The sequence below is a fragment of the Mytilus edulis genome, chromosome 2, assembly GCF_963676685.1.
Source record: "Mytilus edulis chromosome 2, xbMytEdul2.2, whole genome shotgun sequence".
Lineage (NCBI taxonomy): Eukaryota > Metazoa > Mollusca > Bivalvia > Mytilida > Mytilidae > Mytilus > Mytilus edulis.
Window position 1 is genome coordinate 27,834,926 of NC_092345.1, and position 23,639 is coordinate 27,858,564.

Below are 23,639 nucleotides of genomic sequence, written 5' to 3' on the forward strand. Positions count from 1 at the left end.
ATGGATAAAGAAGTAGAAACAAAATAGTATTACAATACGTTAAAAGCATGCATCATAGGACGCCTCCGGGTGCGGGAGTTTCTCGCTGCATTGAAGACCCATCGGTAGCCTTCTGCTGTTGTCTGCTCTATATGGTCGGGTTGTTGTCGCTATGACACATTCCCCATTTACATTCTCAATTTTACATTTGTTCAACAGAGTGTTTACTATAAAATCGGTAATCGTAGATTCAAATTCTTTGTTTAACGTCAGTTAGAAATAATACAAATCCTTTCCATAAAAAAAAAAGAAAAAGTAATTCACATTCACATTATTGATGTCATGTCATTTAATAAAATGTTTCTGTCGTTATTTATGTATTATTGTCATTTTGTTTATTTGTTTTTGTTACCTCTTCTGATATCGGACTCGGACTTCTCTTGAACTGAATTTCACTGTACGTATTGTTATACGTTTACTTTTCTACATTGGCTAGAGGTATAAGGGACGGGTTGAGATCTAAAAAAAAATGTTTAACCCTGCCGCATTTTTGCGCCTGTCCCAAGTCAGGAGCCTCTGGCCTTTGTTAGTCTTGTATGATTTTTAAATTTAGTTTCTTGTGTATAATTCGGAGTTTAGTATGACGTCCATTATCACTTAACTAGTATAGATATTTGTGTAGGGGCCAGCTGAAGGACTCCGGGTTCAGGAGTTTCTCGCTGCATTGAAGACATATTGGTGACCTTCTACTGCTGTCTGTTCTATGGTCGGGTTGTTGCCTCTTCGACACATTCCTCATTTTCATTCTCAATTTTATTAAATGAGTTTTTGTCTCTTATATATACACACGAGCTTCATATTAAGGATACGTCCAAAATCAGGAGGTTTGCTTCATATCCTGATTGTGTTTCGATACGGATACCGATGGACAAATCTTTTAGAAACTAATAATTCCAACTTTCACTTTTCATCATTATCTATCCTTTGCCTCCATCGTAACTGATTTGCATATCTAAAGTCATATGGTAATAGTACCTGTGATAACTAATTATGCTTGTGCATGTTCATATTATGCGAATTTCATTACAAACAGGGGTATGATGCTGACACACAATTTGTTTCCATTAGGGGTATGAGGAAACACTACTGAAATCGACACTGCATATAAGTCTACAGTGGTAGACATGTTTTCGCCGTTAAAGATATTTAGATACCATAATATCAGGGTATGTTTTGAAAGTTTCCTTTTTCCCATTGTCGCATTTTACCTCAGTATGGATTCATTTGTTGGCTGATATCTGCATGGATATATAGTAGGAGGTGCATAGCTTGTTGACACATCAATGCCTACTCCTGGTGGAGTTTTGGGATTCTCTTGGTTGTTTATGTTTTACATGGATTTGTATCATTTAACGGTTATTGAGATATTCTTAAATTGTCCTTTTAGTTTATGATCCTTTTTGGTCATATAGTTCTTCGTCTGTCTCGTTGCTTATACATGCGTGGTTTTCAAATGTTCAGATTTTAGTGTTTCCGATGAAGGTTAACCCAGAAAAGCAATTCGATAGCACAACCATTAATACAGTGTTGTTATGATGTTTTACAACAATGGGTCGATACCGCTGCCAGTGGACTTCCATTCCCGAGTATATTATCAGCTCGATCTTAAATTGAATTGATTACTATTTTAAGTCTGTTTTGCTATATAGATCTTTAACTATTTAGGTGCTTATACATTCTTGGCGTTCAAATATTCGGACTTGAACATTCCTGATGAAGGTATAAATCAATGGAAAAGTTTAAGACAAATGAAATTTTAAAATTATTGCTTTCACATTTTAAAATCGATATTGCTGCTTGTGGACTTTTAGTAACCAAGGATAACTTGTATATTCTTTTTTAGTATTCTTTAAAAATTGACACTTTTGGAAATAATTATATATTTCTGAAAACTTAATGTTTGGTTAAGCAATGTCATGACTTGGATCATGCTCATCTTAGTTCAGTTTATAATTAATACATGTATATCATTCTTGTATGCGAAATACAATTAGTGAAACAGATTACAAATAAACAAATGCATGTATGAAACAACTATTTAAAAAGAACATTTCTCAAATAGTAAATGATCTAACAGTCTATCCTCTGTCAGTACAAGCCAGTGTGAACTGGTAAAATCTGTCATTCAGATGGGACAAAATGTCACAAAAAAACTTTGTCGAACACTCAATTAAACTATGCCAATTGTTGACAAATCCAATATGGGGATCGTTGATAAACATGAGTCTCATTTTTTCATAAGTGTAATTGATTTAATTTTAAGACATACTCGAACGATCATCAATATTTTCGTGAAATTGTTATGTATTACTTATTATTCAAACCATGGTAAATATGAAAAAAACGCGACAAAAATGTCGAACCCTCAATTGAACTATGACAATTTTCCGTATGATGATCGATGATAAAAATGAGAATTAAACAACTGAATTGGTCTATGAATACACGTGCTACATGGATCTTCAAAGATTCAAATGATGTTAAGACCCTGTTCTATCTCCATGCCAATTTTAACCCTTAATTGAAGCCCCAAACAACATCTTGTATATACATGTGTAAATCACATTACATCAACTGCTTAATAAAGGAATTAGGTATTGACACTTACTGGGTCTTCCGAGTACTCCATGAAATATGTTTAAATTATCAACATCAATTTATCTTGTCAGCAATCGAAGACTGGCTTCAAAGTTATTGTGAAACTACCTACTCTAGGGGCGGCATGCATCTGATATTTATACTTACAAATTTGAAATATCAGTTAGAGTACAGTCATGTAATCTAAGTCTTTTTCATCTTGCACTAGTATTAAAACATTTGAGTTTTCTATCCTTTACACAAGTAATTACCATTCTAAACTAAAAGACAAAATGAAATAAATTGATGATGAGCCTATGTACAAGTATCTTGTTTTAGGGAAGGATTAATCGTACTTTATTGAAAATTACTCCGATTCAAAAAAAAAAAAAAATTGCTGACATTGACATCAAGAGGCATGATTTATTAATTGACAACATATGTGTTACGTTTGGATGACGTGTTTTTAACAAACAATCGGCATACACATGGAAACTTAATGTGGTCCTCTAATTATTAACTTGCTCTTTTATTTATGCGAGGCTGACTTTATGTAGGAGCTTCTGAGAAAGAATGAAACGAATCTAGAATTATCCTTAAACTTCATATTCCACTATTGTCAGTGATATTAAAATTAGAGAGTAGAATATGTTTTTTCCGGTTCAGTTGCCTCCCCCCCTTTTTCGCATTCCAAAAAAAAATTCCATAATCATAATTATATTTCAAATGAATGATTCTAAAGACGAAGACATATTTCATAATTAATTTAAATTCATATTTAACATATGAAATCAAACTTAAGTGGTTTTTTTCCACTAGTTTATAATTATATATGAAAATTCAGAAAATTCAGAATTTCTTAAAAATGCCCCTTTTTAAACCCCCAAAAAATTATATAAAACAATTTATATTTTTGTAGATTTTTTATATGGTCTAGAGAACACCCCTATTGACTAAAAACAACTGTAATATACTCTGTTGCAATTTGTTTAGGGTTTGATATTTTTTTTCATATATTGACTGGACTATATATAGATATTGTTGTCTCACTAATAGTTCAAGATGAATGCATCTAGCCCATCACACTTGAAATACAGGATACACGAGTTACATTGAAGTCTGCTTAAAATTTTGAATTTTTTGAAATACTAAGGCTTTTCTACCTCAGGCATAGATTACCTTAGCTGTATTTGGCAAAACTTTTAGGAATTTGGGTCCTCAATGCTCTTCAACTTCGTACTTTATTTGGCCTTTTTAACTTTTTTGGATTCGAGCGTCGCTGATGAGTCTTTTGTATATGGTGTATACGTTTTTTAATTGATATATCATTGCAGAGTTTGCACTTTTTATCACGATTTATACCACAGGGTCGATGCCACTGCTGGTGAACGTTTCGTCGCCAATGGTATCACCAGCCCAGTAGTCAGCACCTCGGTGTTGACATGAATATCAATTATATGGTCATTTTCATAAATTTACTTTTTACAAATGTATGAATTATTCGAAATACTAAGGATTTCCTTACCCCTTCATAGATTACCGTAGCCGTATTTGGCACATTTTTTTTTTGAAATTTTGGGTCAACATGCTCTTTAAATTGTATTTCTATTGGCTTTATAACTATTTTGATCTGAGCGTCACTAATGAGTCTAATGTAGACGAAGCGCGCGTCTGTCGTATCTTAATTATAAGCCTGATACCTTTGATAACTATTTCCTTGTAAGAGGGTTGCCGTTTACAAAGAAGCTTTTAAACCTAGATTTTTAAGTGGCGAAGTTATAATCATCTAATGATTAATTTTAGAGCCACCGTTACGAAGAAGTTTTTAAAATATCTGTTTCACAGGAGGAGCGAAAGATACCAAAGGGACAGTTAAACTCATAGATCGAAAATAAACTAACAACGCCATGCATGGCTAAAACATTAAAAGACAAACAGACAAATAATAGTACACTAGACACAACATAGAAAGCAATACGAAACCCATCAAAAACTGGGGATGATGTCAGGTGCTCCGGAGGGGTAAGCAGATCCTGTTCCACATGTGGCTCACAGATGACGACAGATATGTTGAAATTGTCTTCACCGCAATACTATCCTCCTTTCCTCGAATATGACCTAGATCTAACACCGGATTTGTACTTAAATGAGCAAAACAACGGTGCCATATGGGGAACAAAATCTGATTATCGTACCGGATCACCTGAGATCACCCCTGGTTTTGGTGGTTCGTGTCGCTCAGTCTTTATTTTTTCTATGTTGTGTTTTGTGTACTTAGTGTTTGACACATGATGAAAAGTCATTTTAGAACAAATTGTTTGAAAAACATATTGCTATGTTTACTAACATTTACTTGTCCTACTTTCTATATATAGTATTGCTGTTGTAACGAAACTGATAAAATACTTTAACGATACCCTACAGAATGTAGTAGTGGTTTTGCTAAGATGTATTGAAAATAATGACGTAATTTATCTATATAATAAGTCAACAACATGCCAAATAGAGACAATCTTAATACGCTTTAGATATAAAAGAATAATCGGTGGTTTAATGGTAAATGAGACAACAATCTCCCGTTTGACATATTAGTTAACAACTATAGGTCAGAGTACGGCCTTTGACAATGAGCAAAACCCATACTACATAATCAGCTACACAAGGCCCCGAAATGACGTATATGTTCAGGATTAAAATAGCCAATAATAAGTCAACAAAACTAAAGTGACCATCAATTCTTATGACATGCCGTGTGTGCAAAAGGCAATTATTATAAGTTACAAATAATATATAGATGACAACTTATTCCCAGTAATCACAAGCTGCAAGTATTGAGATTTTTAGAAACTACCACTTAAAGACACACATTTAAAAACATTGCAATCAATTACAAGACTGATATAGAAACTATGCAATGAATAATGTTTTGTTGGAATTTTTCTTAAGAAATTGCATAACATTCTTCGCATTTCACAGGTATTTCTTCAATTATTGGATAACGTTTTGTCGTCTCGTGTTAATTGAACATAGTATTTTAATTTTTACAATATTCCCCGTAGATAATTATAAAGAGAACTATGCATAATGAATAAAGATTAATCTTAATAGTAATAGATTAATAAAAGAAGCAGCTAAATGAATTTTCTTTACACAGTATACTAATAAAGATATCATGCTGTCGAAAAAGCACATAAAAGCGATAAAAAATGAAATATGATCACGTGTCTGGTGTGTATGAATACTGAAGAAGACATGGACCAACGGAACTGTTTAGTTGTTCTCCATTTACACTGAATTAATTAAAACGCAAAAATTAAAATACAACGGAACAATTATCAAAATTGTAACTTCAAAGGAGGTCATTTCTTTTTAAGAAATCTGATATGAAGTAAGCGTTTAGACAATGTTCACAATTTGTAACATAAACATTACCCAAAACCGTATGAAATGCGTGCGTACAAGACGTGTTTCTGGAATAATCTTTATCAGTTAAATTTAAAAGATGTGACTTATATCCATGACATTTGAACTCTGTTGTATAACACCCCATTGCCTACCATACCACATCTACTATTTTATATAAAAGACCCAAATTGACAAAATATGAAACAATTCACACAAAATCAAACAAAGGTACTTTTTCTGACTAAACAATTAAAACAAAATTCTAATGTTACAGACAACCACTACATTACAGACTCCAAACATGAGACTAATACGTATAGAATATGGCGGGGTTAAACATATTTGTGAGCGCTCAATCTTCCGCTAATCCAGAAAAATGGCGTAAAAGCACAACATAGGAACATATTGTAAACCACCGCGTTTGAAATCATTTAACAGATTAGATTGAATCCAAGATATACTCTAGACTAATTGAGAAACAATATAAATCGTTTGTGGTAAAAGGAACAACGGGAGAATAAAAAGAACAGTCAAATCTTTCTATTCAAACCCAGGTTTAATCCACCACTTTCACATAAGACAATGCCTGTGCCAAGTCCGGAATAAGACATTTTTTATCAATTCGTCTGATGTGTTTGAGCTTTCGGTTTTGCCATTTGTTTAGGTACTTTCCGTTTAGAATTTTCCTGGGACTTCAGTATTTTTATGACTTTACTTTTGATTGTGGTGGAGGCAACATTAGTTTCAGATGAATACATGTTTCACATTTTCTATGAATTCGTTCTTAAAACCGTGTTTAAACCAGTTGGAACTCCAAAAGCCCAAGTTTACCGTGGATTATTACGGCAAAACAGCGCTCAGTAACACTTCTCTGGTATTCCAAATAGCTTGCTCTGTCTGTTTTGATTGCAGCAGATTTATTCACCATATAGATTTATATGTTATTTGATGGTATCGCAAAACTTTCCTTGTGCGTCCCATTGTTTACTGTGTACCATACATGAAAGACATAACAAATACCGAACTAAAAGTCGACTTGTATGTCAATCCCAACTGAAAACAACCAAACAATTAAGCATTATAATATGCTATCATCTTTTTGGCAAAGCGAAATTGTATCTTCAATATTATGTAACAAATAACAGAGTTTGGAACATGTTTTGTTACCAGATTTGAGAATAAGTAAACAAGAATGTCGAGTGTATTTATATATACATTGCGGTAAAGGCAAATCGATTAAAGCGTTCCGATTGCAGCAGATTAATTTATCATATAGATTTATATGTTATTCTAATATGACGTTCTTCAAACACTTTCAGTACACACCCGTGGTAAAATATGAATATATTGTTTTGGCTATTCCGATCATACTCCCACGTCATATGTTTTTTTCTAACTGAACTACCCGACGTCATTGAACGATGACGTAGAAATATAAGCATTTTATGGGAAAATGCATGATTGTGCAACCTAAACTCATTACAATAAGATAACGTTAAAAACGATGATAAAATGTGTAGGAAGCCTTTTTTTACCAATAAATTAAATCAACATTTCAAATTTATCCAAACCTATCTAAATACGTTATTGCTCATAGTTTAAGCATGTCGCTAGTTCAGTTTTCATCGTTCTTTAACATCAATGTAACAGTGCTATATTTACGAGAACGGCAAATATTAGCCTTCACCTAGAGCAATTCGATCCAAAGAATTGCCGTATTTGTCCTATTAGAATAGAAATAATTCATGGGGGCTTGAATTTATAATAATTTTACCACTGGTTGGCCCTTTGTTCCGATATTGTACCCCTTGCTAAAGCTCGTAGTAAAATATATAGCATAAAGGGCGAACCCTTGGTAAAATCAGTATAAATTCAAGACTCCATGAATTATTTCTTAATTTGATAATGTCTCGAAAACACTTCTCGTGCGTCCCATTGTTTACTGTGTACAATACATCAAAGTACTGTATGAAGACATAACATGTACCGAATGGAAATTGTCAACGCAATCATAGGTTTGAATGTTCTTTTCAATTTAGACTTGTTTATATTTATCGTTTGGGCTTGTATTATATTTTCCTTCGGGTTTATATGATCCGATCATCCTATTTCGACTCATCACGTGATCAATTTATTACGCAATCGTCAATGGCAGTCAGCAGGATTTAAGAACATCAGTTGTTCGACATGTTAGCTAAATGCGTTTTGTTAAAATATACTTTATACTTTTTTGGTCTTTTGGAAAATATTTTTTTTGGTGCTTTATTTAGACCCCTCTATTTGTTTTACATGCACACGTATACAAATTGCGGTTTTTATACAAAGCAATCATAGGTTTGAACGTTGTTTTCAATTTAGAATTTTTTATATATACATGTAGATCTTACTCTAGTTGGTATAAAATTTCCAATTCTTTTATAAAAACAAACATGTTGTATGTATTTTTTGTAAAATCTAGATTAACTTACGAATTTATTTAGTGGAATTAGAGTGCATATTCATTTAGAATTCTTAATCCGGATCTTTGCAATCAAAATCGTGTCTGTTCAAGTCGGACAGGTCTGCAGACCATGTGTATCCTTATTTTTCTGATATTAACATAGGGTAGTATTTTAAATGCATGTAATCAAAAGAAAGTCCACGTCTTGTTAATGAAAGTCTCTTTGCTCAAGCAGCAAATATTAGTTTGTCCTTCACGAATATCCTTTTTAAGCCATACAAGTAAATTATCGCCTAATTTATACATTTCATTTAGAATGAAATTCAAAACAGTGTGGCTGTGGCCATTGATTGACACATTCAATTTATCCATTGACTGGGACAATTTAGGTGAACGTTTGTATGTAACGACCACTGCTCAATGTGTACCTTTTAAAGACACTTAAACTATGGGGTCACCAAAGGTTCTCAACACCTTAATAAAGTAATTCGAAAAACTAATTAGAAATAACACGATGTTTTGATTTATATCAATTATATAAATCAAAACATAAAGGTTATTCCTGATTAATTTTTTGGATTATTTTATAATTAAAGGCGTTAAGAAACTTTTGGTGACCCCACAGTTTAAATGTCTATCGTAGGTACGTCGTGAACAGTGGTCGTGACATGTAAATTGTCCCAGTCAATGGATGAATTTAATGTGTCAATCAATGGCCACAGCCACACTGTTTTGAATTTCATTCTATATTTAACATGATTAAAATGGGCTTTCCATGTACATTGTATATTTAAATCAAGCATCATCATATATCTTGTCAAGTAAAACTGGATTATTTTTGGAATGAATTTTGCATCCTGTCAATTGAATATCTATATGCACATGCATTTCTCTTCCTTTCAAATGAATTCTCTTTTAATATATACTAGTACACATCTAATGATTACTATTTGGTTCCGTGTTATAGTTTTCAAATGATATACTATAAGGTTATATCGGAAATAATTAGTGTAATAAATCATCTTTTGTCCGGCAAACTGAAATATTATTTAAATCTGTTTATTTATTTATTTCAAGAATCTTCTGCTCTGAAAATTGTCTGCCGATTGAAATCGTACGAGCACTTAGACAACAAGCTTTTGAGTTGAAAACTATCGAAAAGAAAATAGGACTACGGAGAAAGGGAAAACTAACTATTAGAATACTGGAATCATAATATTTGTTATTGTAAGTGTCGTTGACACGTATATTTGTCCTTATATAAGTAATTTACAAACAATGATACAGATTACAATGTTTTAACAAATTTGCATATTAACTGTATACCTTGTAGTATATCATCAGTTGATTAGGCATTTTATAGGGTTAATTTGGTATATACTGCGTGAAATAAAGCTTTTGATATTTTTATGTTCATTGGCTTGTTTTTGTATATTGGATAATATGAGTTTGCTTATGTAAGTATATCAAATACATACTTTTACATAAATATGTTCGTTCATATGTGGGTGTGTTAGATTAGTGCAATTATGTCAAAGGTGAATAAAACAATTGAAGAAAATGACAGTTCAAAAAGGCAAAGAAAAGATTGAGTAAAATATTTGTTTATCAGAAATTCCTTATGTTCCAAATGGGACTGGGCTTACACTTTATCAAACACTTTTAAAACTACCTTTGTTTCAGAAAGACAATCATTTTGAGACAAATATTACTGAGAAATCAATCAAACATTAAAATGAACTGAGAAAAAAATACAACTTTCACAAACGAATAGGACAAAACCATTTTTTTTTCATAAAATGCCATGTACCAAGTCAGGATAATGGCCATTGTAATATTATAGTTCGTGTCTATGTGTGTTACATTTCGGTGTTGTGTTTCTGTAGTGTCGTAATTCTCTTATATTTGATACGTTGTCCTCAGTTTTTGTTTGTAACCTTGATTTGTTTTTTCTGTATCGATTAATGAATATCGAACAGCGGTATACAACTGTTGCCTTTATACAACACCAAAACGGACAAAAACGAGCAAATGAGTGTATTCAATATTCCTTATTGCTTTGCTATACAATAGATATGTAAATATAATTTTATACTTATACATACTTGTGCATATTCTTTTCCATGATATGCTCTTTTTTCTCTCTATCTAACAAACAAATATTCTGAAAATTTGTATTAAATACAAGTAAGCCAATATCTTCCAGGTGTAGAAATACCATATTGTTTTGATGATATTTCATTTCAACACTAAAGGGTTGACTACAAGGCTGGTAATAATCTCGAGCAATGTTCACCATCAGTTTCTTCAAACCAGTGGTTGTAAAAACTTATCAAAGATACCAGGCTATTATCTGGTTTGCCAGACGTGTATTATTCTACACAAAACATAACAAGTGGCGCTCGAATAAAAACAATTGAAGGCCATATCAAATACTAATTTGAAAGCTTTATAAACTAAAAATTTCGTAAAAGGTGGAACCAAATAAGACTTATTAAAAGGCAATTTAAGCTGTTATACCTTATTGCTTCGGATGAGGAAAAACAATCATGAAATACATACCATGGTTTATAATTTGTATCGCCAGATGCACATTTCGTCCTCACATTAAACTTATCACCAGATTAATGGTGTGGGTTAAACCAAATCAGCTGTGTGTGTCAACCAAGATGTGAGGTATGCTTCGAGAGGGTGCGAGTATGTTCTCGAACCAGTAAATAATTTCAATCTGTATTTAGTTTTAGAATGAACACTTGTGTAAATTGGAAGCTAAAAACTAAAGACAGGCTGAAATAAAAATCAAGAGAGAAAAGCGTACCAAACTCCACGGTACAAGAAGACCAACATTTCACCGAAGGCTACACGGAATAGTGCATTGTGCAATAACGAATCCGACCATTAAGCCTATGAATAAATGGTTTCATCTTCACCTTTAAGAAACCTTGTTCTAAACGCTTCCTTCAACTAAGATTTGGAATAGTGAGATTATTGAAATCATTTATTTCCCCGTAAAGCTGAGCTCACCACCAGCACTCTCTATGCAATGTCTCCAGGTTTGATAACCAAAGCTTTCGGGAAGATTTTATTAAATAGAATAAAGCAGACGTTATTAGTATCGAAAGTGGTATACTGTGGTATTTGACAATCCCAAAAGCAGAAAAACGGTGTTTGTAAGAACAATAGCGAAATTTGGTTATCCCGTGAGGGAACAATCAGTCTTTATCCTTGCTAGAAATATCCGAAGAATATAAAATTCACCTATGATTTTTAATGATATAGTTTAGAGCTGTAGGGATATGTATTTTATTCCACATCAGAATTTGCAAAAACTCAAAAAAAATAACAAAACTACCAAGGTAACTTCAAAAAGGTGAAACCAATAAAAGCTGCAAAATTAAACGTTAAACGTTATCAACCAACGGAATGAATGAACACAACACTTTCAAGAACGAGGCTCCCGCAGCGTCAAAAACGACCTGCGACCTCTGGGCTTTTTAGAGGCGACTTCCGACCTGAGGGCTTTCTAAAACCGACGTGCGACCTGTAAAATTTGGAAACAAACTACCTCCGACTGACTTCTGTTCTCTGTTTTGGGAAAAAAAACCTGCGACCTGTATGATTTCCCTTGAAAACGACCTCTCGACGAATTTAAAAGCGACCTTGCGACCTGAGAGGGGTACCCTGTGGGAGCCTCAAGAACCTTAATTGAAACAGGCATATTTTACTAAAAACATTAATTAGTAAATAAAGGCAACAGTAGTATACCGCTGTTCGAAATTTATAAATCGATTGAGAAAAAGCAAATCCGGGTTACAAACTAAAACTAAGGGAAACACATAAAATATAAGAGGAGAAAAACGACACATCAGAAATACGAAAATAAAACTTGATTTTATAGCCAGGTAAATCCCTTCATAAGCGATCAACCCCAAAATTTATAATACTAAATAGGCTAATAGGTCAAAAATTGGAACCCAGAAGCTAAATCTATGTAAACATACATAACAGACATACAACACAACTGACTAACACAGGTAAGAAATAATGCAAACGAATTCAACATAGACGCCAGCCAACAAAGTTGTTGTAGTTCATAGTAAATTTGACAATAACGCCAACAAAACACACATATGATTGTCAAGGATATAGTTTTTATCTAGGACTGAAGAAGAATATGTTTTATTCCAAAAGGAATGTGTCAATACTGTATTACTTTATTCATGTATTTACACACATATATTGTTTTGAGCTTTGTCTGAGAGGACATTACTTTTGATATGGAGGTTAAGACAAGTTTTAAGCAACACTTACTTTATTTGTTTAAATGGAAGAAGTATGGCTATTCAGAAACCAGTAACGTTTTCAAGTCTTATCTTTTGAACGACATCACAAATATGTATGCCTATTGTCAAGCTGTAAAGCTTAGGTTCGTTTCTTGACAATCTGTGAGAAAAACTGAACAAAATTTCAAAATATTTGATCACATTAGATTCTATAATATATAGAATGAAATTCAAAACAGTGTGGCTGTGGCCATTGATTGACACATTAAATTCATCCATTGACTGGGACAATTTAGGTGAATGTTTCTCAACACCTTAATAACGTAATTCGAAAAACTAATCAGAAATAACACGATGTTTTGATTTATATCAATTATATTAATCAAAACATAAAGGTTATTCCTGATTAACTTTTTGAATTATTTTATAATTAAAGGCGTTAAGAAACCTTTGGTGACCCCACAGTTTAAATGTCTATCGTAGGTACGTCGTGAACAGTGGTCGTTACAGACAAACGTTCATGTAAATTGTCCCAGTCAATGGATGAATTTAATGTGTCAATCAATGGCCACAGCCACACTGTTTTGAATTTCATTCTATATATATATATATATAAAAAATAACAAACATAACGACATATAAAAAAAACCGAAGACAATCAATTAAGATGTTCCTCAATTTGACATACACATTGACATTATTTTAGGCAAATCTACAAGCCCCATTATTTATCTCGATCAGCACCTTAACGAAACGTTAATAAGAGGCAACAGAGGATTATCGATGTTCAACTTTCAATAGACAATAACGAAGATACGATTCAAGGTAAAAACAAATAAGAGAAGAGGGAATCTAATAACAGTGTTGTCTATTTTGGGTAAGCGTATCTTATGGCAGTTGATATTTATTAGTTCATTTCTATGTTTGTTGGCGTTTGAATTTGTTCATTTCAATGTTCATGTTGTTCTTTTGTTTACCCTCGTATAGTTGATGTGTTTCTCTCTGTTTCTTAGGTGTGTTATATGTTATTTTGATATTGCAAGCAAATATGAAGACTGAATATGTCTCACATAATGTTTAGGTTTCTTAATAGTTTTTTTGTGGATTGTTGCTTTTCTGATGTGTGTTTTCTTTAACCCAGGATTTTGCCCGTCTGTGTTTGACTTATGGTTTTTGAGGTCTCTCCTCTCCACGTTTTGTCAATGATCCAATACGCGCAGTTTAGCCATCATTATTGTAAATCAAAATTATAGAATGAAATTCAAAACAGTGTGGCTGTGGCCATTGATTGACACATTCAATTCATCCATTGACTGGGACAATTTACATGAACGTTTGACTGTAACGACCACTGTTCACGACGTACCTACGATAGACATTTAAACTGTGGGGTCACCAAAGGTTTCTTAATGCCTTTAATTATAAAATAATTCAAAAAATTAATCAGGAATAACCTTTATGTTTTGATTTATATAATTAGTATAAATCAAAACATCGTGTTATTTCTGATTAATTTTTCGAATTACTTTATTAAGGTGTTGTGAACCTTTGGTGACCCCATAGTTAAAGTGTCTTTAAAAAGTACATAGTGAGCAGTGGTCGTTACATACAAACGTTCACCTAAATTGTCCCAGTCAATGGATGAATTTAATGTGTCAATCAATGGCCACAGCCACACTGTTTTGAATTTCATTCTACTGGTGTTAATATTCTATAGAAAGCTATATAAAAAAGAAGATGTGGTATGGTAGCCAATGAGACAACTCTCCACAACAGACTTAATGACACATACATTAACAACATTTGGTCACCGTACGGACTTCAACAATGAGCAAAGCCCATACCGCATAGTCAGTCATAAAAGACCTGAAATAACAATGTAAAACAATTCAAACGAAAAAACTTACGGCCTAATTCATGTACAAAAAATTAAAGAAAAAGAAATATGTAACACACAAACAAAAGACAACCACTGAACTACAGGCTCCTGACTTGGGACAGGTACATACATACAAAATGGGTGGGGTTAAACATGTTAGCGGGATCCCAATCCTCCCCTTAACCTGGGACAGTGGTGTAACAGTACAACATAAGAACAAACTATAAAAAAGCTGAAAGGGCTTAACTCTTCAGATGGATAAAATTACAAATATATATGGTTTATCTCAAACATGTATGCACTACTTTTTCTGCTTCTGTGTTCTCGGAGTCCTTGTTTCTAATTAAGTTCGCATCTGTAATGATTTTACAACTGTTTTCCACAAAGCACGCATCATATCATGAGTGAGACAAACTGATTAGTTTGCAGTTAGACAATGTGTCCAGTTAGGATTACATGATCCTGCAGATTATATCCATGTAAGGATATTAACAGGTTTGATTTAAGATTGAGTTGGGATTTCAGGGGAACGATTTTATAATTTATTTTTCTTAACTGAATTTGAAAGCACCAATCATATCCTTTTTTTTTAAATTAACAATGTCTTCGTTTTGCCTTTCATTTCTTAATTATGAGGTAGAGACATATTATGTTTCTGGAACAAAAGTCCTTCTCGAAATTAGCAATTGCCAGTGGTACTTTGTAGAACACGAACTGTTAACCCTTCCAGCACATATAAGTTTAACCTCTCAACCTTCTGTTTTTATTTTTCTGGATTCGTCTTGTTTAATGTCTAGGTTTCTGAAAAGTTTTGTGTGGGTTGTTTCTTATCTGTGTTTGTCTTCTTTGAGCGAGGCCTAGGATTTTGCCCGTCTGTGTTCGACTTGAGTTTGACGAGGGATCTCCTCGTTTTATTAATGATCCGAAACACCCGGATAAGCATACGTATTATTGTTAATCAAAATTATGCCGGTGATAATATTTATAGAAAGCTATATCTCCAACATATATCACTGTGTTATCGGCTTCGGTGTTGTCGTTCTTGTCTCTAAATTTAGTTCGTATTTGAAATGACTTTACAACTGTTCTCCGTGAAGCACACGGCATTCGTGAGTCAGACAAATTGATTAGCTTGCGATTGGACGATGTGTCCAGGTAGGATGATATGATCATGCAGAAAGTATTTATGAAAGAATATGACATGGTTTGTTTTTGAAGATTTGGTATGCTTTTCCGGGGAACGATTTTTGGAAGAACAAAATGGCAATCGATCAACAGACTTTTTACATGAATTTTGTTAACGAAAACGATCGGCTAAACCTACTCTAAAGCTAGCTTAATCTCCGACTTGTATGACAGTTATTTAAATTCCGTAGTGACAAAGAAATGGTGAGCAACCCAAACCCAACAGGAAAATAAAAGCTATGCATACTGTATGGATAATTGGTTTATTTTTCACTGTTGAAATCGAGAGAACAACAACACAGAGACACTAAAGCCATTTAAGGAAAACCCCGTGAAATTCCGGGAGAATATTTTTGCTTCTAATATAAAACACATATTCTAGATCCCTTCATCGCCATTTTGATATTTGGTGAATTGAAAAATCACAGAAACCTTCTGTAATTTTTCAATTCACCAAATATCAAATGGTGATGAAGTGAGCTTGAATTTGAATAAAGTAAGAAAAGAAGTAAACAATACAAGTATTTTATCATTTAATAAAACCATTGTTACATGCAATGAACTTTGAGCAAGTTCTCTTAAGTTATTAAAGATCTTGGGACAATATATGATACAACTTACACAAATGATGATTCAGCAGTTAATATAATGCATTAAACTGAAATCTTCAATTGAGTAAAAAAACTAAATAAACACAATTAAAAAATAATTTACCCTTTAAATAAGTTCTTACCCTGATTAACCAAAATAATATATGTTCATTCAGTTATTCAAAAGCAAACACATTTATAACATCTACATTAAAAGATTTATTCATCCACTGGGAACTCTTTAATACAAATCAATTTTGCAGTTTGCAATTTTCTAGAGAGATAGGCTGGTTTATCATTTTTCACACATTCATTCATTCATTCGTTTAAACATAATATTGACAAACATTTATTCAAAAGTGCAAAGACAGGTTATATTGGAAACTTAAACTAGAATATTTGTTGTTTTTGAAAAAGAAAACTAAATATTGGATAAGTTTGAATTACACAAATATTGTTTTGTTGCCAAAACCATTTTTGTGATTTTTTAAAAAGGTTACATGTAGAAATTTTGGGATGAAAGTTATAAGAATCGTAAAGCGGATTCGGTATGACAACTCCGACTACTATGAACAAACTACTGCGAGATGGGGGCTTATGAAAAATTGCTTTCAGAGTGAAGTTAATAATATTATATCAATTAATATATTTGAGCGTAAAAAGCAATGTAGAATAAAGGCTTTGAAAGTTTAGTATGTATTAAAATGTTCGGGAATCAATGCGGGTATCAATGCGCAGCTTCAAACCAAAGTTTTCACCAAACTGCCTTCAAGTAAAACTTAAAAGCAAGCAATGCACACTAAAATGATATGTAAATCTATTTTGTAGTTCAAAACACGAACAATTGTTGTAATTGAATACAACTGCATTTTAATCAGACATAGTGCACCAACTACAACTCTGAGACCTTTGACCTCGGATTTGATTGGTAACGCGACGTTTCGGGTCATGATCCAAAATCTTGAAGGTAAAAAAATACAGTCAAGATTTTTTTGTAACCTAGATTTGAGATAAACAATGTACCGTTTTAACATTTAGATAATTTGTACCAATTTAAAATAATTGGCATCCGTAAGAAATTTTGTCTGTTTTAAAATAAATCAATGTTCACCAAGGTCAATGCTACAAAGATACAAGTTATATACCTAAACTATTTCAACAGCTTGAAATAAAAAAGAGAAATACATTTCTATTTTTTTTTCACGTTTAGGAATTTTATTGAAAAAATATTTCAGACAACTATATTGATAAGACAAATAATTTGTTTAAGTAAAATTCTCAAATTGTCTAATTACCGTCTTAAATTATTATTTTTAAATTTCGATAATAATTTCCTCTTTAATTATACGCTTGGTAATTTCGGATAGAGACAGTTGGCTTGATGGCATAATAATTGGTCAATGCGAATGACATCTGAATCATTTTCTTTGATCGTCAAGGCGTTATATAATGGCGTTCTACATTTTAGAAGTTGTCTTTCTTTTACGTCAATTGCATTATAAATATTTCAAAATTTGGACAGATGTATATTTTTATTTAATGTTGATTTAAATTGCTCTTGGATATATTAAGCACTAATGACCACTCATGGGTATACAATGGTCATTCCACGCGCCAAGGTCATGGGTCATTAGATTATCTGTCTAATTTTTGTAAAATAATGGAACTTACAACCATCCTTCGGCAACAATGTATGCGATACGATCAGAAATGTCTTTATACAAATATGTCCAACCTGACAAAATTATTAATGTTCAAATTTTCACACCTTTGTAATAAAATATTAAGTTTCAACTCAAGGCAATAATCGAATGCACAGCCAGTAGAAGGAAAATACATTAAGTTATCGATTTACCGTTGTAAATATTTTACAGGGAAATATTAATCTAGTTATTTTCTATTTTACACAAATGTCCAATAAAATATTGAACTTCAAAAGCAGAATATTATGTTTACTTTTTGAAAAGTACAATTCACCTGTGACCTAATTTTAAATGTGAATATAATTTGGTTGGCATTGATGGTTTCAATTAGCTTTTCATGTTTTCTCCTACTGGGTCTTCAGAAAACATTCTCTCCATCAAAAACAATATGGAAATCGATTACCAACCAATCACAATAATCACCTTGAAATTGACACATCCCGCTATGAAAGTGACATATCCTGCAGAGAACGTCAAGCTTAATTCCCATTCGTTTACAAATGTATATTTTTGAGACTGGCTAAGAACCGATTACTCGATGTATGGTTGTCAACCAATTCCCAAATCATAAAATAACTCTTTAATTGGTTTCACTCAATATAATGGCGATTGGTTATCGAAGCCAATACATTAATCGAACAAAGTCAATTTCAGGTAAAAAAAAATGTGTTATGACTAGTAGGAAAAATGATCCGAAGCGATAAATTTCAAAGGCATGGTGCATGAAAACTTATGATCACAAAACGGTTTTGCATTTTCGTGTTTACAGACACGGTAAAAAACAAATACATAGACACCACAATGTCAAGATAAGGCACATGCATTGCTTTATGTAAATCTTAAATGCATTTTGAAGTCAGAATTTTGAAAAATAAGCTAACATTACAAGCAACAAATGGTTAGATGGTACTGATTAAAAAATATCACGATGAAAACAATAATTTACAATGCTTTAGGAAAGACAGAAAACAATTTACTCTTTTCCAATCTTTGAGATAAGTCTTCATGAAATATTACAAATCTATTCAGTTTCAATTACTGTACCCACTTATCTGATTCCGGGGGCACGCAATTAAGACATTATCATCTCCTAGAACAGATAAATAAATGTCGCCACTGTTGACTTTTCTTTTCTGACTGACTCATTCAGAAAAAAAACTATTTGACAAATGTAAATAATATAAATCAGCTTTGTCATGATGTAATGTTTGTAAGTGCTGATTATTATATCATAGAATTTTACATAAACACATTCAAAGCCATTCAATACACTTGAGAAAATAATTATTGTCAAAATACACTTTTACCCGTAAATTATACTGTTTTATTTCTCGTTCCAGGGTAATAACTGTTACTCTCTACAAATGAGTTAATTTAGGTACGTAATCATACTGCCCCTGAGAATATGAATTAGAACACGGAATATGGGACGGATACATCTGTCCGTACGGATCGTCCATACTGGGCATTTCATGATATAATTGTCCATTGTTCATATAATGACCGTTGTAGCCACCCCCATGATTAGGTTGTTGTGCGCCCATTGTCATATACATTTGTGACGGATGTGAAGTCGCCATTGATGAATTTGAATTAATTCCGGGTGACAAAGATGGCTTCATAGTCGGTGAATGAGTGCTGGATTGACCAAACTGCTGAAAATGATGTTCATTATCATTAAAATGACCTCTCATTTGATCCAAGTTCATTTGAGGACTAGGTCCTTGTGGTGACCTTTCGTGAGGTCGCTGTTGGGGGCCGAGATTAGTTAATTGTGCGGAATTGTGTGATAGACTGTCCGGTGTTAGTTTTCCTCCACAGTCGCTCCCCATTCCGTCTGGACCCATAGATCCCTGGCTATCACTTTCGGATCCTGATATATTACCATCCTTTTTATCAGAACCTTTATGTCTCTGCTCCTTTTTGAATTTCATTCGTCTATTTTGAAACCAAATCTTAATTTGTCTTTCGGTCAAATTTAACAAGGCAGCCATTTCTATCCTTCGTGGACGGCACAGGTAACGATTGAAATGGAACTCTTTTTCTAGTTCAACAAGCTGGGCACTTGTGTAAGCTGTGCGTGCTCGTTTTGTAGGCTCTGAAATACAAATAATATATATTTTTGGCAAATTTCTATCATAATTTTAAAGAGAACAAGTTTAAATTGTTGTAGATTGAAACTAAAATAAGTCGTGAATATATATATTTTGTTTTTAAATTATTTCTGAATAGCTAAAATTATAAGTTAGGTATTAAGCACTATGACTCTTTTCTTGTAAAGAGTTCTGATTCATCTAAAGAGCTACATCAAACAAAATATAAAATAACAAATTTTCTTTTAAGGTAACAAAGATTATGAATTGAACTGGAAAATTATTTTACACGTATACATACAGTTGCTCTATTGATGGCCAATTTTAAAATGCGGTATGAATAAATTTATTGTATTTACATTTATAGTTTTAGCAACAACAAACATATAAATTCCAACTCATTTTTATGGCTATAAATCTTGAAAAATCTTTCTGAGTTTCTGTTGAAAATAGATTTGCCTTAAATAACAATTCATAAAAGAAAGATTAAATAGCAATTTGATTTTCAAAAATTAAAAGCTTATAAATTAATTGTTTTCTAGACCTTTGACATGCGCGACTTGTATATTTGCACAAGAAAATAGACATAACTGAAAGAACATTAAATTGTATCATACACAGATGTTAAAAAAATTGATTTTAATAATAAACCATTACAAGTAATAGTTTTCTTACATTTTTCTTAGATCAAGGCCAAGCAGTTGCACTTTTGATAATTATATTGCATCATAATATTTACTTTTAATTTCAAACTTTACTGTATTTTTGTTCTCTAATGGTTTTTGAAAATATGTGTAAACTGCAACTTAGAAATAATTCAGATTCAAGTTTAATAAGTGTTTCCATATCTTCGTTTTACAGTTATTTTTTCATGAATATAATTATTTAAAAATGAATTTTTGATAAGGCATTATGATTTTAATGTGTATGTGGAACGTGAATTTTCTCAGATTTCTCCGATAACGAACATAAAAGATACGTAAAAAAACAAGATACCGTTACAATAAGTGTATATCATCATCAGAGGGGAAAACGGCATAAAATAACACATAATTCGAAAAGATATTATTAATTCATTTTAGATTGGCGATATACAAAATATACAAGACAGAAACCTCTAAAGGCAATTTATGAGTTTTACAATTTTAAAGTATAAAAGTTAAACAAATATAATTTATTAATATAAAAAATATGTTTATGCAATATTTATTACTTGCCTATATTGAACTTACTGTCATAAATTTAGGGATAAACCCTGTCCCTTTTTTACCTATTTACATACGGGATGTAAAACTTTATATACCAATATTTCTTAAATTATAACCTGATGTTCCCTGTGTTACTTGCACAACAGAGGAAGCTCAAGTAATAAGCTTACATAAAAACAACCAAAAACGTAAAAAGTTCACAGTACACTTAAAACAAATTATTTTGTATTTATAAATTTTATAATATATCTTACTGAAGACAAAATGAAATCAAAACAAGACTACTCAGTTTTTTTGGCTAATGTTAAAACTGTTTAAAAATATATCAGATGCGGATGGAAAAAAAAATACATAAATATATATTTATGGAAGTTGTTTGATTTATTTAGCAAAACTGAATTTAATTACATGAAATCAGATAAAATGGAAAAACGAATGTAAAAATGTACATTATTTTTCTTTATATAAATTTGTCGAAAAATGTATAAAGATGTTTCATATTAACAACTTTTACCTTATTATTAGTAGTAAATTCCTGTATATTTTCCAAAATCTAGATTCATTTACGGCTAATTAAATTATATGAATTATAATAGTAATGGAAATGGCTCACCTTTCTTGTTAAGAAATCAGACATGGTGGAAAATTGAATTATCGCATCATGTAGTAAAAAAAATAAGCAAAAATTATCCCGTTTCAATTCCCAAAAGTACAGTAAATTAATGATGAACTCATTGATTAGCTCTGCTTAATGTCTGTCAACATATAAACGTAAATTGGTGAGTGTTTTATTCGAAACTGCACACATCATTACAAATTTGACGCGGATCTTTTTTTATGTTTGATGGGTCATTTATCACCGTAATCAAATAAAACACTTACCTGACATAGTCTGTTGGTTTGAAGCAGTCGTCTGCTGAGTTTGAGCAGGTTGTGAGGGTGTCGGCTGCTGCTGTTGTTGCTGTTGCTGATGGTTCTGACGTTGCTTAGAATTTTGCCTACTTTCTGTCATCCAAGGAAATATTTTGCCCGGTTTTGTAGAGGAATGGCTCACAGGTGAATTTCCTGGTGGAATATTCTGATTTTGATAATATAAGTTTCCATAATCCTCATTGCATGGTGGATTTTTGAATTCAGTTCCACTTGTCGGAATAAAGTCATTTTGGATTCCACATGATCCGGGTGGATAATAATCCCCACCGGTTGGGGATGGGGCAGTATGTCCAAACGATGGTTCGTATGCATAACCATTATCCCCAGGAAAATAATGTGGAAAATTTTGTGGCTGATTATAATAAGCTGTCTTATGCATCTCGTCGTTTGAGAAATTTATTGCATTGCCTCTAACCGACATGTTATGATACCACAAATCATTTCTACAATCATCTGTTTGATGAGTCATGTGACAACTAATCTGACCAATCAATTGTCAGCTTACTTCTCTGTTAAAATTGATGATCTGAAAAATAGAAATAAAAACATACTGGAAACTGAGTGTTATAGTATTGTTGTTTAAATTTAAGGCAATAAAATTTCAATCAATTGTTGACCTTCTCATATTTTTCACATAAATTATCTTTAGTTTGACAAACGATCAGGTTATGTTCATTCATACCTTTCAAGTGGGTATTCTACGCTATGTCCAGGATTATATAACGCCCCACGTAAACATAGACTATTGGACCTAAACGGAGCCCAACATTTAAATAAGAACTCCACATCAAATCAACCGCTTTCTATATCAACAGGATACAGTTAGATAACTTGGATTTGTTTCTTTTAAATTAGAAAATTGGATTTCGATTAAACTTTGGTGTTTTGAGTTTTAACTATTTCAACATAGAAATTCATTTAAATTTAGAAAATAAGTCAGAATTTTTAAATGGTGAGTTTGTAAAAATCTAACTATAATACTTGACAGGAAAGGGCTTGATTCAGTGATCAAAGAAATTTTTTAAAAGTTTTCCTTTATACGTAAATAGTCCTTTTTAAATGAATTTCGACTTATGCATTAAAATGACAGATTTTACCCTTTCACAATGAAATTAAACTTTGTTTGATGTTTCGTTTAACGAAATTAAAAAAGTTAAAATTTGAAAAAAAGTAATAAAACCCCTTTTTAATACGGTAACTGTTTTGTTTCCATTTATTTGTACAAGTTGTATGCATGGATATAAATCATATATTTTCCAAGAATATACGTCGATGAATTTGCACAAATTGTTAATATATCTTTG

The 23,639-nt window shown here is 32.1% G+C and overlaps 1 protein-coding gene across 3 annotated transcripts in view; it reads right to left on the reverse strand.

The window, feature by feature from the left end:
• Nucleotides 1-16,326: 16,326 nt before the first annotated feature.
• Nucleotides 16,327-23,639, reverse strand: part of LOC139511895 (homeobox protein Hox-D3-like) — a 45,831-nt gene continuing 38,518 nt past the window's right edge. For 2 of the 3 annotated variants that reach the window (XM_071299041.1, XM_071299043.1), the window contains 2 exons: nt 22,285-22,861; nt 16,327-20,199 (listed from right to left, as the gene is read on the reverse strand). In XM_071299041.1, the coding sequence (XP_071155142.1) occupies nt 19,460-20,199; nt 22,285-22,804 (1,260 nt within the window). In that variant the 5' untranslated portion in view covers nt 22,805-22,861 and the 3' untranslated portion in view covers nt 16,327-19,459. Of the gene's footprint in view, nt 20,200-22,284; nt 22,862-23,017; nt 23,102-23,639 lie in introns of those variants that run through there. The other variant, XM_071299042.1, reaches the window with a different exon arrangement.